At 42.5% G+C, this 18375-nt stretch overlaps 1 protein-coding gene across 1 annotated transcript in view; it reads right to left on the reverse strand.

Annotated features, from left to right (window-relative positions):
• The window catches only part of NYAP2 (neuronal tyrosine-phosphorylated phosphoinositide-3-kinase adaptor 2), a 672454-nt gene extending 657025 nt beyond the window's left edge, over nt 1-15429 (reverse strand). The window contains exon 1 of the mRNA XM_078668043.1: nt 15219-15429. Coding sequence (XP_078524169.1) covers nt 15219-15427 — 209 coding nt within the window. The 5' untranslated portion in view covers nt 15428-15429. The remainder of the gene's footprint in view (nt 1-15218) is intronic.
• Nucleotides 15430-18375: the final 2946 nt, after the last annotated feature.

The raw sequence follows: 18375 nt of genomic DNA on the forward strand, positions 1-18375 counted from the left end.
TTCATCTAACTCCTTGTAGCTGCTTTGAGGTTGTGGCAAATGCAGATTGGTAATGCATGTTATTAAACTGCCCTTAATAGAAGCAGGTCTAGGGCTTTGTAGCTTAATGTTTTGTCCACTACTTCTATTTGCAGGACAGTGGATAGTGAAATCCACTTCATTGGAGACATTACTTTTGGAAGTCTTAATCAATGGCAGATGGAAGATATATTGCAATGTTCTGAGCGGGTCCATTTCTCACATAAAATAAAGGTGCTAAAGCATGTGTGGAAAAGGATATGTACAGGGAGATGTTAGAGTAGCAATCAGGAGTGACCTATGTACTAAAGACGTTTAGAGTTGCACAGTCCAGCAGGAGTGACCTATGTACTAATGACTCTGGATGGAAAGGCTTCTGAGAAGCCCCTAGTCAAGGCAAAGTAGGTGGTGCAGCCTCTTTCGTCAGCGGGTAGCCCTTCTTTCTATCTAGAAGAGGAGGAGATCAGAGACATTTGGACAAAGTGATGCTAGGAGCCATGCTGATATTCCGAGGAAGTGTAGCATGTATGCTCAGATGCTCCATTTTGGAAATGTCAATTTAGCAAAAAAAGAGGGATGCTTAGTTTAGCCATGGCAAAGGTCAGGATTGGTGCCCCCAAAAGAATGGAAATACAAAATCCAGATAGAGGTTCCTTAAACTGAAATCATTGATTTGTTTGTAGCACTAGTACGTTTTTTGAGGATTTGTGTAAGCAAGGCTGTAAATTATGGAGCACCCAATAAGTCTTAATAATTGAATGCGCCCATGCTCTTACACTCAAGTACATATATATATTAGAGATCTGAGTGAGTGGTTACTGCCGCTTGAAGCTGGGCTCATACGCATCTTATCCCTGCAGGGAGACAGTTACGATTTATTTCTTGATTCTTCATCAGATGTTCTAAACACTGAACTTGCTCACAGAGACCTTATAGTCATCACACTTGACTCTGTATAAGCAGAGCTTTCACCATATCAATATCAGTGCCGTAGCAAGGGGGAGTGGGCGGGGAGGTTGGTCCGCCCCATGTTACACAAGTTTTGGGGGCGACGGCCCCCGCTCTTACTTGTGGACATCGTGGGGCGGCGGCCTCAGTAATCACCAGCACCACCAACCACCCACTCTTAGATTCGACCGCCTTGGGTGGCTAACGCAGGGGCTGCCACGAGCGGCCTAAGGCCTAACTACGCCACTGGTCAATATTATTTTTCATCTTCTGAAGTTTTACAGCCTTTTCTTCCATTCACACTCTCCCAGGAAGTTTCAATAATCTTAGCCATAACAGGCTGTTCTACTGGCCTACTTAGTATCTTTAAAACATGTTGAAATAAAACCACTAGACGTTGTTCGGGTGACAACAGCCCTAGCAGTTATTAACAAATGCACTTCAAAGTCTGCAGAAGACTCCAATCGAATGGTAGTCTCCATGTTTCTAAGCATTGTGTAAAAATCTTTTAAAAAACTTTTATATGCTGCAGAAACCATATTTTGAACTGCGTTTAAAGAATAGGGTTCTGCAGAGTAACCAGCATCTGTGCGAATAGACTGAGCACTCTGTGTTACACATGCCTCCAGGTGGTTGTATTTGTGGTTTGCAGAGCTCAAAAACCTTTGCAAAATAGCATATGAAATACACAATTACACATAGATAAATACACTATAGTGCACAAAGCAAGAAGACCTTGATTTTCAAATCACTGGGCATGAAAATTGGAAAAATACTCCTATAAAATTACCATGACATTTGGTACAGATGGCTGACATTTTGGGGACTAGCAAATGATCCCATCCTGAAAATCCATGACACAAACCTCCCACAAATAAATGTACACTATACGGAAAATTCAGCACGAGTAAATTATTTGGACACTTGCATTTTACACACAAATTCTTTTGTGGTTCACCACAGAAAAGTTCTTTGCGACACGCAGATTAATTGTGGATATGTTTTCTTCACTTGACTTCCTGACCGACTCCAACATTTCACAATAATTGTTTTGCATGCCTTTCCATGGTGGGATACTGTTTACAACTACATTCTGAGCACCTGCAAGCCTAAGAGTTTGTGGGTGTTCACTGCATTTATAGTGTCACAACGCCTTTAGAACACTGAGAAATGTCCATACTCCAACTGTTTTTTATTTACAAATGAGTAAAATGCATCATAGTTGCAGATTTCAGACAGAAGTGCAGCAGAAAAGAGGAGAATTGTACCAATTTAGATTCCCACAAATTGTTGTTTCTGCACACCACTGTGAAATTTAGGTGATGTAAAGGCAGGAGCGGCCCGCGCGTTTAAGAGCGGTAAGTCGGTGGGGCTGGGTTGGGGAGGGATTTGACAGACGAAGACGAGGGAAAATTAAATAAATAATGAATTTTCCCTCGTCGTCTGTCGAAATCCACCCCACCCTGGCCCACTGCCCCCTCACACTTACCTGCATGGGACGCAGCTGTGTAAAGGTTCTCTGAAGCATCCTCTGTGTTTAAAACTGGGACCTAAATCTGTTTTGTAGTTTCATTCTTTCCATCCTACAAAATAACTGCCATTAGAGCTGTATCATTAATAATAGATTCAGCAGTCTTGCATCACTTTCCAATTAATCATTGATTACAAAGCATATGGTTTGAATCACGCTGGCATTTTGGATTATGAAATGTGTTACACAGTCAGAAACATTTTCTCATCAAGCCCGACCCATAGAGTTAAGCTTTACGATAAGCAGTCACCATATATGCATCCACTATATGCCATCTGAATATAAAGTTTTCCTGTGCATGAATAAATTATACACTCTAATGCTAATTTTCAGGTTTATTTTCAGTCGTGGAGGAGGAAATATAACAATACACCTAAATCGTTTTATTTACCAGCTCATAAAATACTTAGTCATTAATATAAATGGGGTGACCCAGAAAAATGTCAATGGACCTGGGTATCAATTGGAACAGAAAACAATAGGTCCTAGACAATATTATTAAATGTTAGAATCAATGTTGATAATGTTTCTATTCATAAACGATTACATCCTGAAATAGAAAACAAGAAGAACACGGACAAAATACATTCTTTGTTAAATGAAACAGTACCCACTGGTAAAGTTATGCCACAAAAACATGAATTTATTTGTAGGCCATTATCCATAGTTCAATTCAAAACATGCACTTTTCTTAAAAAAGAGGGGGTTTCCACCAAGAGGTGAAAAGAAAAGTGAAGAGTTGGTGCTCACGTGAAAGAAGAGAATCAGAAAAAATTGAAAAGCAATATTTTATACAATGTATAGTATCTGCCAAGGCCAAAATCCTTAAGTTAGCAGGCCTGCCCCTAATGTCATTCAAATCTTAGTCATTATTTTTCTTAGTGAATGCACATTGATACTTCATCTGTGTACCTCATCAGTCAACGTCTGTCTTCAACAAGATGAACACAGACTTTGATTGATGAGGATGCGCTTCGATTTAATGGAGGCATAATTTGTAAAAATCGTGGGATTTCACCCTAAAACTAAATAAGGAAGTCTCACTGTGCCACTGGAATCAAGCTATCCAGGCTGATGAAGGATGAAACACCGAAACCGGTCCTAGAACGCTTGTCTCCGGTCCAGAGAGGACCTGGCTTAGCAGGTTGGGCTGGACTGTTCCCATGAGGCACAGGGTCAAGACTGATTTGTATATGGCCAGGTCTAAACTTGGTGGCATGATGAGTAAAAGAATGATGGACTTAACCCAGATCTCCTGACTGGAAGTGATTGTTTTGATTTGTTCTGCATTCCGTCCATCAATTATGTGTCTTTTACTTTTAGAAAGTTGGCATTTTCTTACTTAACGATTCTGTGCCTCTACCTGTCCCGAGAATAAATGTCTGGGTTAAATGACAGTTAGGCTTTGTGAATTCACTTTAGACAGTAACACACAAAGGGAGCTGAGGTATGCCCTGCATATCGTGATGGCCCATCACCAGGCTGATGGGTCTTCCTGAACTAGAGTGGTGGGAGGAGTTGACACTAGCACCTGAATAGGTCTTTGCCTGTCCCCTCACAAAGAACTGCCTACCCCCTGTAATGTGTCTGGAATCAGGGCCAGGAAGGCCAGGGTGTCTTACACTACAAAAACCTTCGTTTGAAGTCTTCCTACTTCAAAGTCTAAAATGGGTATACACATTGGACCTTTAACACCATACGCTCAGAGCACTTCTGGACTGAGGGCATTCTGCCAAGATGAAGAGCTGTTGTGCTGCCAGGAGGTACTTCCACTTTGCTGCTTACTTGGCTGTGTTGGCCTGCTGCCTGCTGCTTCTGTTTTGGGAGTGAGAGGACTGGACTGTGCTCTCTGCATCCTGCTTTCTAAGGTTCTTCAAGGGCTTGAGTTAAGCTTGCCTCCTGTTGGAAGTCTCGGGGTCATCAAAGACTTCACCTGCAGCATCCGGGCTTTTCTGCTAGGAGCCTACTCCCCCAAATGCTGTCAAATCCAGTTCGGACTTTGGAGCCAGCGCCGCTCTTCGACACCATGCCACTGTGTGCACGGGAGCCTCTGTCCCCGTTCCACGCAATGACCACGACTTGCAATGCAGGCCCTGTCACCTCAGCACCGCCTCCAATGATCTGCCACAGCATGAGTCTCGAGCGCCACATCACCGAAGTTCTTGACGCCCGACTGTGCCACAGCACCTTTGGCCCTGTGGTGTGATATTGATACCACAAAGTCGACGCCTCGTGGCTTGACCCTCAATGCTTTATCAACCCCACACTGCCAACGGAACCAACGCCTTGCTCCCAACACTGCATCACCTCCCGTGTACCTTGCAATGTCCCGGGCATCAAAGGTGGAACTACTCTTCACTGCCTCCAGGAACCTATGCCTCACTTGTTTCAGTGACGCCTCACCTCCGTTGTGCAAAGCACCATCCCAAGCACTGACATGCCAAAGACCTGCACCAACAGTAAGAAACCAATGCAGCACCAGCCTCAACAACACCTCACCTTCCCAACACCTCATTACGACTCTGTAACTGGCAAGTGCTCCATCGCGGTTGGCCTTAAACTTTGAGATTCTACTTCGTCAAGCACATCATTATAGCAGCAGCTAGAGCTATTGTGTTTCTAAGCACTATAATTGAATTTAATCTTTAAAACTTCATAACTTGACTTGTGTATGTTGGGGTTTTGTTGGACCCGGGCCTTTTTGGCTGGTTCACCCCTGAACTTTTTGCTTTTGATGGCGACCTGGCGTTCATGATTTCTGGCTTGGCGTACTTTTTCCCTGGGTCCCAGGGTGAAGTGCGTGCGTGTAGTGAGGTTGGCCTGCCCTCCCATAGGAATGCATGGGGAATGTCTGTGTCCCTGTTAGTTCATGATGCATGAGGTGAGCAGGCCCGAGTTTGGTATGTGCGGACTCGTGTGATTGAATGCTGCGCAATGATGCATGCGGCATGCATGTTTCTAGTATGGAAGTGCCACTTCTAGAAGTGTGCCTGTCTGTGCAGTGAATGTGCTGGCGTGGGATTGGCTGGGGTGCCAGGCTCCATGAGTCATGATGTGTCTGCCCGGTGGTGAGTGTTGAGATTAGCATGTGTGATGTGAGGGAGTGGTGCACCTGGGTCCTGAATAGGACTGGGCTTTCCCCACACAATGCTGGCTCCGCCCCCTGTGGTGCGACTGATGACCCTAGCCTGCCTAGTGAATAGAAAGGGTGGCTGAGGAAAACAAGGTACTCCAAAACCAGCTGCGACTGGTTTTTACCCCACCCTGCACCCTGAGACAAAGGATTGTATGGTATAAAAAGGGGGTGTGTCCCCTTGCAATTTGTTCTCTTCTTGGATCCTGTTGCTGAGGGGGGCTGCTGCTGGGCGCCAGGAGGACCGCCACTGGGGCTTGCCTCCCTGCCTAGGAGGACCCTGTGAGCTGGCTCTTGGCCCAGCCTTGCCCACCACCTTCCTGAAGGACTTGGTTGCCTGAACTTTCCCCTAGCGCTTGGGAGCGCTTTATATTGGCCCGTAGCGCTTGAGAGCGCTTTATTTTGTCCTAGCGCTGGGAGCGCTGTATTTTGTCCTCATAGCGCCTGGGAGCGCTTTTCCCCTAGCGCTTGGGAGCGCTTGTCTCTGCCTAAGCGCTTGGTAGTGCTTTTATTCTACTCTTGCGGCTACCCACGCCGCGGATTGCCGTATGCCTGCCCCCCTTTGTTGGCCCCTGACGAGTGCAGACCCCGCCAGGGGCATTGCCGGCATTGTGAATTCCTTTTTCCCTAATCGGGAGCCAACCACGAGATTGTCCCCGTCGCCGCCTGGCCGAACCAGAAGTCAGGCAGGCCGGGGACGGGACGATAGAGACCGCAAGAAGGAAGACAGGAGCCCACCCCGCCTGACCGGGGCTCCCGAGGACGAGGGAGAGCCCCGGACCGCCTGCTGGAGAGAGGGAGCCTTGGAGGTTCCAAGGAGACTGCCGCAAGCAAGAAGGAAGCCGCCACTGCAAGGAAGCCGGTGAGTGAGGGCTCGTGTTGGGTTTTGCGTGTCCTCTGAGCGCCCCCCCCCACCGTAAATAGCGGGCCGCTCCCCCAGCAAGGCGGCACTTTGTGTTCAGAGTCCCCCGAGAGGGACTCCAATGGAGTTGAGCCACTTTGAGCGGCCCCGGTTGGCAGAGGGCGGCTCAGACGACCAGGGCATTTCTTCAGAGCCCGAGAGGCTCAAGATCACAGTTTGGTTATTTAGAGCCCGAGAGGCTCGGGGCCCATTTGTTTATTTCGAGTCCCCTACGAGGGACTCCAACGATCTGGAGTGCCATTCTGGTTGTTTAGAGCCATGAGGCTCTTGGGGGATACGAGTGTTTTGCTTTAGAGCCCAGCGAGGCTCAGGGGCATTGCTTTGGCCAGAGCCTGCGAGGCTCCAGCGTTGGCCCATCATTGTCTTCACAGCTGCCCAGCACTTGGTGGGCTGCTGCCACGTTTAGGCCCCCCTGACATTGGGACACAGGGCGTCCTAGCCCCAACAAGGCCAGATGGCCTAGGGACTGCCACAGGTGGTGGCTTATTTGAGTTTTGCGCAATTGTGTTTCCTGCACCTCTGAATGTGTTTTGATGCATCATGTGTTTTCCTTCCCCACACCTCTGAATGTTTATGCATCATGGGTAATGTTCATGCTTATACCCCTACAGGTATTGTGATACTTAGGTGGTTGTTCTTGCTAGTCAGGTGTTGCTAGTGAGGTCCTGGTTCCCTGCGTAATAGTTTCCTAAGGTGGTTAGGGTTGCGTAGGTGGTACTTACCTATTACCAGTGGTTACTGGTTGTGTGCTACATGTGTTATTTTATGCTACAGTGATTTTATATTGTATGTGATATTCTAAGTGAGTTCTAAAAGTGCTGATTCCTGACAGTGGTCCATGTGGCCCTGTCCTGTACACCTATCCCCTGTAAATTCTGCCCGTGCCCCTGGCACCTTGTAAAGTATCTGTTTTTTATCTAATGTTTGTGGTATAATACAAAGACAATTTTTTATATATACCCTTGTGTGGAGTTTCCTTTGTGGTGGGCCTTGGGTGTTGTTGCTGGATGCGTGCGCAAATGCTTTACACATCGCCTCTGAGATAAGCCTGACTGCTCATGCCAAGCTACCAAGGGGGTGAGCAGAGGTTATCTTGGCGGGTAACTTCCTTGCCCTGACTTAGGAATGGTGGTTTCTGACTGACTTTGGCGCAAACCTTAGCCAGCCGGAAAGCCCATTTCTAACAGGTTTGTATTGTTTTGGTCTTGTTTCACTCAGCTAAATATTGGCTATTTTCCAAACTGGTGTGGAATACTTTTGTGGTGTTTTCACTGTGTTACTGTGTGTGTGTGCACAAACACATTACACATTGCCTCTTTAGGTTGGCCTGCCTGCTCTGAGCCAAATTACCAAAGGATGAACACAGGTACACCTAGTGTGTACTACACGTACCATGACTAGGATTGTGGTCCTATTTGGACAGGGTGCAAACCACTGCCAACTAGAGATCCCATTTCTAATAGTTACATTAGTGTAAACATATTCAAATTAAACCATTAAAAATATAGCAGAAAATGATTATCACAATACACTGTGTGTTCCTTTATTAAACTAAAAGCTCACAGTTCCTTTGTGAGATGACTGATAGAAAGAAGCAACCCACTTCTCTGTAGATCAATCCTGGGCATAACAGAGGTAAAATTGTAAACTGGCCTTAAGAAAAAGGTTATATTATTTTTGTACCAACCATTTATTTTGCATTGTTTATCTTCATAAATTCTAATATTGCAAAAAGAGAAAATAATTGGTGGATTGTACTTCGTGGAAAAATGACTGTATCACATCTGTAGTCTGCTTATGTTGCAGAAGCACAACTGGTCAGAATACAGAGTGATCCCTGAAATGTTTAGAGGCAATCACCATTTGAGAAAAACTTGCTATGTTTTCTGAAAAGTTTAAAACACGAATAAAGGTTTTAAATTTTTATTGTGAAGTGGTATAACGTGTTTTGAACGTTTTGGACTTCACATAAAATATCAACTATATTTACATTAAATTTCCATTGATTTTATGACAGCTGTAAATGCACTAATATCCTGAATTCCCGTACATGAAACAATCTGCCTTTCATATCAGCGTATGTAGATGATATAAAACATACAGAACAAAGCTTTACAAAATGAAACAGCACATTTTAAGATACTATAGATCTGTGTCAGTGTTCGTTTGAGCTTGATGGGTAAGAAGACACAAGGTACTGGGGCTATATTGAAAGTGCATTTTCCAGATTATACATAGAACTTAATTTTCTTCGCTGTGGCCACAAAAACACATAAGGGCCTGAGTTAGGTTGTTGTTGGATGGTAATCGAAAATCTTCAAATTTCAGGGTAAAGTGAAGCATGTACTACTTCTCCTACAATTCATAAGATTTAACATTACCATCATATCCCAATTCAAGCCCTTAGTCTATTCTAAAATGAAAGGTTCTTTAGGCATGATCAGTGTGTCAATGAATAATTAGCCTATTTTCTAAAATCAGTATGCCCCTGCTTTCCTCAAAACGCAGTTCCTGCCCTACCATGAAAGTAAATCCCATCTACAGACAATCCGACAGGGCATCATGTGATGTTGACTTCATTATTTGGCCAATCCAGCCACTCTGAAAAGCTTCCTCTGTGCAACCTAACAACATTGTGAAGACCTGATGTTATTTAAGTTCACAACTTGCAAAATGTGTGACTATCTCCAGCAACATTTTTTTTAAATGTTTGTCCTCAAACCACCAAAGCTACTGCCATCTCACGTAAGGTGGGAAGACCATTCTTTTCTTACACCTGATGCACTTGCTGTGGCCCCAACACACCAAAATGGGCTAAAACACCCGTACCGCTTTGGTTTTAGATAGGATCATAGGACACGTCCACTTTCTGTGACTAACCAACTGCCACTCCATCTCAGGAAATCAGCCCAAATAGCCTCCGCCCCTCCTGAGGTAGTCCCCAAATCCATCCCACAGATCTGATGAACTGCCTTGAGCTGATCTTTCGGGGAAGGAGTTGTCGGATCTAACCAACATTTACATATCTCCCTACTGGCCAACAGCACAAGATAAAATATCAAACATCTCTGAGTTCTCCCCAGAAGGCAGAAACAAACAGTGCTTACTCCCAGCAACACCAGTAATAAGTTCAACTCAATTTTAACTCCCAAAATCTCTGAGTTAAGATTCCACAAAATGTCCCAGTATCATTGTATAAAGGGGCAGGTGGCAAATATATGCTCCTCTTTTGTTTTGGAGTGGCTGCATCGTCTACATCTAGGGATCAGGTTCTGAGCAAATTTAGCCAGCCTTTGGGGAGTCCAATAAATTCTATTGAGGGTAAAGAAATGATTCCTTTTGAAATTAGCCAGCTTAACTGTAGAGTACAATAATTCTAAAGATTCTGACCACAGATGTGGGAGATTGGCCTCTTGAATCAACCCCTCCCAAACCACATATGGAGCCTCCAGAGCTTTATCATTGGCATCCAAAACTTCCAAAACCATATCGATACTTCTTTATTGATAGGACTAGTTTCTTGCTTGAGTGACTCTGTTTCCCAGTCTCCACAAATCTCCTGCTTAGTGCTTACAAACCATGAGGGGAGCTGTTGCGGGTATTTAAATCTAGAGAGGGAACCCCCAGTCCTTGCCTTGAGCACCTCCCATAGCAAGGGCCCTTGAACTGTAAGCAATTCTTCCCAAGTTGCTATCCCAGCATTCTTAAAGAGATCACCCAGGCCATCCATCATGCACAAGGGGGTACCCAGGGAGTCCCAGACTGGTGAATAATCTGAGTAGTAACTGATTCCCAGGGTCTTCTTGACTCTGCACCACAAGCCAATTGCAGCCTTTAAAACTTTCAAACATACCTTTTTAAAAAACTTCAGGGCCCTGAATTTATATAGGAAACTTCTGGGTCCCACCCTTCTAATCATTTCTACTAAGATCTTAACCCGGGTTTTACTATCCAGTGTACCAAGAAGTATCCTGCAATTCTTGAATTGAAATGCCATACAATAAAGATTTAGGTCTGGTAGCACCAGTCCCAATTTCATTAACTTTCTCCTCAATTTTTTCCAGGACAGTTCAACCCCACCAGTAGCCCAGGTGTACCTTGTTAATGTTCCCTGTATTTTAAGTATAGTTTATTTTAGGGAATATGTGGGGGAAACAATTAAAGTGGTATAATTTAACATTTTAATCAGATTCACCCGACCATAGATTGTCAACGGCAACACCTTCCACCTAGCCAGAAGCAGATAAATATCCTTTGCCACCCTCCCCAGATTATGTGCAGGGATCATCTCCAGTGGGTGGACTATAGAGACACCCAAGTACTTGATCGCGCTTTTCACCTCTCCTCCCATTAGGCAGTAGTCCCACACATGATTTCTGACTCAGAAGTGTTCACAGAATAGTATAACAATGCAGAAAACTCTGCAGCTAACTTTTCTACCCTAGGAAAGGTCTGGACCGGGTCAGATGTATATATTATCAAGTCGTCAGCATAGAGTTCAATCTTGTTCTTAAATTAATGTGAGGAAAAGGGGATTACTTGTTTGTCTCTTCTATGTAACTGTGCAAATGGTTCAATATAAATATCAAACAATAGGGGAGAAAGGAGGAACCCCTTTCTTGTGCTTTTTGTGATTCAAAAGATCTCCATTAAAACATAATTGAGTACAATTTGGGCTGATGAATTAACGTAAGGCCCCTAAAGGGTCATAATAAAACAGGGACTGAAACCCAAAACTGCCAGAACCTCCCATAAGTACACACAACAGACTTGAGTGAAAGCTTTAGTGGCATCTATTGTAGCAGTGGCCAGTGTGGTCGAGTCACCAGTGGCTAGATCATATTCAAATTAAACCATTACAATTATAGCACAAAACATGAATATCACGATACACTGTGTGTTCCTTTATTAAATGAAAAGCTCACAGTTCCTTTGTGAGATGACTGATGGATAGAAGCAGCCCACAGCTCCATAGATCAGTCATGGGCATGGCAGTGGTGGAGTTTTAAACACATGGCCTCGAGAACAAGGTTGTATTGCATTTGTATCAACCATTCATTTTGCATTGTTTATCTCCAGAAATTCTAACATAGCAAAAAAAAGAAAATATTTGTGGATTGTACTTTATTGAAAAATGATTGCATCACATCTGTAGTCTGCTTATGTTGCAGAAGAACAACTGGTCAGAATACAGAGTGATCCCGGAAATGTTTAGAGGCAATCACCATTTCAGGAAATTTTGCCATGTTTTCTGAAAGGTTTAAATCATGAATACATGTTTTAAATTTTTATTGTGTAGTGGTAGTAGTGGTAGTAAGTGTTTTTGAACATTTTGGACTTCACATAAAATATCAACCATATTTACATTAAATTTCCATTGATTTTGTGACAGCTGTAAATGCATTAATATACTGAATTCCCGTACATGAAACAATCTGCCTTTCAATATTAGATTATGTAGATGATATAAAACACACACAACAAAGCTTTACAAAACGAAACTACACATTTTAAAATACTATAGATATAAGTGTCAGTGTTCATTTGATCTTGATGGGTAAGAAGACACATGGTACTAGGGCCATTATTGAAAGGGCAGTTTCCAGATTATACATAGAACTTAATTGTCTTCCCTGAAGCCACAAAAACACACAAGGGCCTGAGTTAGGTTGTTGTTGCATGATAATAGAAAATCTCCTAATTTCAGAGGAAAATTAAGCATGTACTACTTCTTCTACAAGTCATAATATTTAACATTACCATCTTCTCCCAAGTCAAGCATTTTGTCTTTTCTAAAATTCTTCTTTAGGTACGATCAGTGTGTCAAGGGAAAATTAGCCTGTTATTTTATATCAGTTTGCCCCTACTTTACTGCTCTGCCATAAAAATGAATCTCACCTACAGACAATATGGCATGGGCATCCGGTGATGTTGACTTCATGATTTGGACAAATCCAGCCACTCTGAAAAGTTTGCTCTTTGCAACCTAACAACATTGTGAAAACCTGATGTTATTTGAGTTCACAACTTGCAAAATGTGTGATTTTCTCAAGCAACTTTTGCCTTACTCACTCAAACTTGCCTATCACACACTCCTTGTGCACTTCACTCCTTATGCTCTGCATTTCCCCAATTTCAAAAGAAGGGATGAATAAACATGCATTAGAATGTAAAGTGGTTAACCTACTTGCAGAGCCCTGTCGAGAAGTGTACCTGAAGCAGTTAATTCCTGTTCTTAATACAAATTTCACATAAATGAATATGTTCTCCCATTTTCTTCACCAATGTTATGTCTCTTCTGAAGAAATCAGTGGATGTCACATAGGCCTTGGCTAGCTATGGATGATCCTCAACTAGCTTAACTTTACCAGTAAGGTTCTAGTAATGAAGATTTTGCTAGAACTTCCAGAATTTCAAAACCCTGTATGAACACCAAACTGGATTCATGTAGATAAGGTGCACTGGACCTACTCTACAAACTGTAGATGAGAAGAGCTCTTACTAGCCCTGGATGAAACAAATAAATTAAATTGACTGTCGGGAACAGATGATGATTATGTGATGCTTGAAATCATAGAACATCAACCACAAAGGGCCCCGCAAAAAATTCATCGACTGTGAAGGTTTGGAAACCAGTTAGCCAGAATATGATCACATTTGTAAATACATGACTATAGAAAACTATAGTGAAAGTGCTACATCAGCTCCCAGTAGACACTCAAATCAAGTTCAAAGTTCTAACCAAAATACATGAAGCTTTTTAGGACAAAGGCCCAAGATACTTGCAGAAACAATCAGTGCTTGTTAAACCCAACATAGGGTGCATCCACTTTGATGCTAATCCACTTGCATAAGGCACCACTTCTTCTGAGACACTGCATCATAATTACTGAATAGAGTAGCACGGTAAGTACGGGTAGTTTTGAAGTAAATTATGTTAAGGGTTTAGGTCGGATTCATTTAACTTAATTCCATTTTTTTCAATTAATAAGGATTAGAGTTAGTTTAGGGTTACTTAATTTATGCGTTTACTACACTTGAGCAAAACCTGCCATCTTGTGCTTGATTTACAGTTTAAAAAAAAAAGAATTCAAGATCAGTCAGATCAAACGTTACTAGATAAATATAACACATGGTGACATGCAGTAGCAGACCCTTTTCAAATGTAAACTGGTGATCATTTAGTTGGTAATTGTTGTATTTAGGTATCAATGTTGTACTTATGAGGTGAAACTTAGGCCAAGACAGTCGAATTGTGAATTAAAATGATAAAATATTTTGTTACCCGTAAGTGCTGGCTCGAAAAATAAATTAATCTGTTTAACAGAGAATATCTATAAGTGTTCATGGCTTTACTACTTCTTGAATGTGCGACACTTTTATGGTTACCCAACTATGGTAAAGGGATGGGCCCTTATACACTTTGTATGCACCGAACTCGATCTCTTGTTGCAAATGGGCCTGGCCACTAATGCCAAGTGCTGCCATCCAGCAAACTGCATGCAAAAACACGTGTATTCCCAGGAAAAGTCGATTAATAGCATTTCTTGAATTAAACTGCGTTCTTCTCGGCAATACCATGCCAAACAATTTTATATTAAACTTTTTAAATTTGTTTTTTAAGTTGCTCTGCGTCTCAACGAGGTGTCACTGTACAATTAACATCTTGTATTCCAATTAATCAGCTTTCATGTACCCAACCTTAACATTAGTACCAGCAGTTAATGAAAGAAAGATCATTACTGGCTATCTGAACTGTGCACTAACTGGGTGTAGAACAATTATCCAAGTGCTCAGACAGCTATGACCTTTAAATCAAGAAGCAACATGTCTCAGTTTAACAACAGAACCACCTTTACAAAGACCTCTTTCAGCCAAACGTCATCAAAGATCTTCACCTTGAACAAAGCGTTTGATGACGATCTGTACTGCCAAATAAAGAGAAAGCAACGCGTTTCTACAGAGCAAGAAATAGAGGGGCATATTAGCAAGAGCCTCGTTAAATTTATTAGCGTTTTAGCAACAGTAAACTGCCGCTAAAATGGCGATAATGGGCTTGATAATATGCGTTATAGAATTCCAATAGAAGCCCAGGTTAGATGTGCAGGACATCTAAACAGGGCTTCTTTTGGAGTTCTATAACGTATATTTGCAAGCCCACTATCGCTGTTTTAGCGGCAGTTTCCTGCCACTAAAACAGCGATAATTTTAACGAGGTTCTTGCTAATATGCCCCATAGTATGAACCCAAACTGAAGCCCTTGATAAAGATATACAATAAATGCCAACAGAATGAAAATTAAATCCAACTATTCGTGAAGACAGCCATTTAATCTGCGGATTTCTTTTTGGGCTGACCTCGGAAATATAACAGCCTTTGAGATTATTTCTTAATAGATTAGTCCACGGAGAGCCTTTGTGAAGAAGTACAACAGTCCCATCAGTGTACAATATCTCTTCTTTAGTGATAATCTTCTCATACACAGAAACCTCCTATCCACAGGGCACCCTAACAGCAACTGACCACTGGAGTTCTAATCAACAGCATCTACAAGATGAACACTCCAGAACACATAAGAGTTCTACATTAAATGAAAACAAGCTGAGGGCCTTTTCGCAACAGGCTAGATTACAATTACCACAGTTTGCTTTTTCTTTTGCACTTACCGTTTGATCACATCTTCTTGTTTGCGGCGTTTTTCGTTCTTCTCTTTCAGGTAGGCCAGGTTTGTTTCATTTCTCATCCTGTCGTTCTCGCGAGCAATATCCGAGGCGTTCTGTATGACGAGTCCGTCGTACGCCTTCATGCCCATGTCTTCTATGTACTGCAGGAACGTCCCCAGTGCATCCTCGTCCTGATTGGACCCCATCATCATGCGGGAGATGGCAAAGAAAGTAGAGTATTCCTGCAGGTTTAGAATGACACAATTTCTTCATTAATGTACGACAAAGCTGTCATGTTTGCTTCCAGTTTTCCTAAAAAACGTGTCACTTGTCATTTGTGAACTTCATGCTTTATCATCCCTACTTTCCTTTTTTGAGAAGTGAATATTTCTTTCTAAAATGAAATTTAAATCCATTATTAATTAGCTGAGATATCCATATTTCTTTACAGAAAATGGAATGCGGAGGCTTGTAAGTTGTGTTAAATCGTTTGAATAATGTGATTTTTTTTCTAGAATACCCTTATCCAAGAAAAAGGTTAGTGAAAATATTTTGCCATTTATGAAGATTGTTTCAGAACTAAGGGCTCTATTCACAAAAATATTTTGGGCTGTAAACGTATTATGTAGGACCGAAAATACTTAATTTTGCATCTGCCAGTCATGCACAAGAGGATTCCTGGCAGGACTAAAAGAAATTTTTACGGCAGAGTTCTCCACCACAAGTGCAGAGAAATCCACAGTAGTGATTACTGCCTGAGAGGTGAAAAGAGGGCGTTCCAAGATGTTTGGTGTCTGGGAAGTTTGGGAATGCTCACAAACCAATACTTGGCCACAGGGCCGGCCCTAGAACTTGTGGGGCCCCGGGCGAAAGCAAAGATGTGAGGCCCCGCTAATTTGCCTGTAAAATCAATCACAAGAAGTGACATCACAGAAAGTGACATCGCAGGGCTATTGATCTTAATTGGCATCACTGAAGGGACCTAATGTGGACAACAGTAACATGGACAAAAATATAAATATACAAATGAAATAAGTCCATATATTTTAAAACTGTATTAAATAGATTACATTTGTCACATTGGATGGAAAAGCTAGATGCAAGTCTCACAAAGATGGATATTTATTTACTCCATGTTAGCTAATTGTTTCCAGATGAGTGCATAATAAAAAAATTCAATGCTGTCTCATTAAGGGGAGAGATCCTGTTGAGGTAATGAGGGTAAGGATCATGTAAAATATAAAATTAAACAAGAGAAAACCCCTCACACCATGGATATAGTTGCACATTTGAAAAGGCTCAGTTATCTTTCTGTGCCATTATTGTACCACCCTAGGATGACATTAATTCTTAGTCATTTGTTTTAACATAAATCCTCTCACCAGTACCCCACATGGACATGCTAAGACTCGTAGGGCAATCTTTTCTGTGTGTGAGCACTTATCTCGCCAGAATTATGTTGAGTGCAAAAACACAACACATATAATACAAAAATACAAGGCACCATTGTAAACAAATAAAGATTGTACATAAATAAAATTAGACTTAGAACAATTCAAGGGGTTTGCAAATCAATGTTTTTGATTTGGTGTTAGAACTATAGGAAGTGTAGTGACTGGTTTTAGCGCTGGTGGAGCCCTGTGTGACAATGTTTGTTAGTGTCCCCCAATGACTCCCTCTGCCACGGATTCCCTCACTACCACCCTTTAACAGCAGTGGCGGCTCCTTGAGAGAGTGCTGTGGGGCGGTGAAGCAGGGTGGGGGGTAGTAAACTACGGCATACGGCCGAACGGAGTTACGTAAATAAATAAATTAACAAAACAATTTACATTGCTCGCGCTGCAGAGCCAACTCGGCGATGCAGTGCGCACAATGTAAATTGTTTTATTTATTTATTTACTTAACTCCATTTGGCCGTATGCAGGAGTTTACTCCCCCCACCCTGCTCCTCCCCCGCCCCACTGCCCCGCAGCACTCCCTGGAGGAGCCGCCACTCTTTAACAGTGCCCCTCAGGTCTCCATAACCACATACCAGCTCAGATGCATTTAATTTGATTTACAGCGCCACTGATACCAGTGTAGGATGACAGAGCACTTTATAAAACGCACATTACACAGAGACCATTAACCATATAGGTATAAATCGCTGCATAGGAATTTTTACATAAGACAAAGGACTACAAGGTGAAGGAGTCACATGACAATCATACTGGTAGGCAGTATAGTTTAATAGTGATTGGTCTGGAGAAACGCAAACTCTGAATTTAGAGCGTAATACCATGGTTGTTTTTTTTTTTAATAAACAGAATTGATTTCTATCCAAATGAACCCTTTTTGCAACATTAGGATAAACAAAGACTGGGGAACAACCATAATGCTCTAATTTATACCTTGCAGTTTGCATGCAGCTCTAAGATGATAGTTCACAGCTCACTATTCTATGTTAGAATTTTGACTTAGAAACTGCAAGTAACAAAAGGATCTCACTGACAAAAGCAGTAACCCATTGACCTATTTACATTATGTGCATTTTGTGATCTGCATGCTACATGCTCTTTGCAGCAGGCACATTAACCCTCTGTGCTACCTTTTCACGAGTCAAAGCATCCAGTTGACAAAAACTCCATCACTCTCTAGGAGGAACATTAATCACCTCAGTTATCATGCCATTTTTATTGTTGCTGACAATTGCTGGAGTCCAGGAAAGAGTTAGCAAGTGCTTTTAAAAACGTAATATTCTTGCAAACATGACGCACCCACCCGAAGCCTGCGCTCGATGTGATCTCACTGGTCGCACTACCCTGGAGCCTCCCCGCTCAAGGAGAGTCACTGTTGCTCTAAGGTTTGCTGCATCGTAGGCCTGACTGCAAGACTGGAGGTGAACTTCATTATGGATTGTGGTGGACAGACCTTCAAGGTTAACCCACACTTGCCACTGCTAGAGTACACCTGCTGGTGCTAAGACGCCAGGGTTTTTAAGGTCTACAGAGCCTTCTAAGATTAGCACGGGAATGTGTTCCCTCAGGAGAGTGGGTTGGGGTCTGGCCATGAAGGCTGAACCTGGTTCCCCTGTTCCAAATTCGTCAGCTCTGACAATACTGCCACATCCTACTGAGAGAAACTCGGACAGCCTTCAACTATAACCCAATTGTGCCCCATG

This window comes from Lissotriton helveticus, chromosome 11 (assembly GCF_964261635.1).
Source record: "Lissotriton helveticus chromosome 11, aLisHel1.1, whole genome shotgun sequence".
NCBI lineage: Eukaryota > Metazoa > Chordata > Amphibia > Caudata > Salamandridae > Lissotriton > Lissotriton helveticus.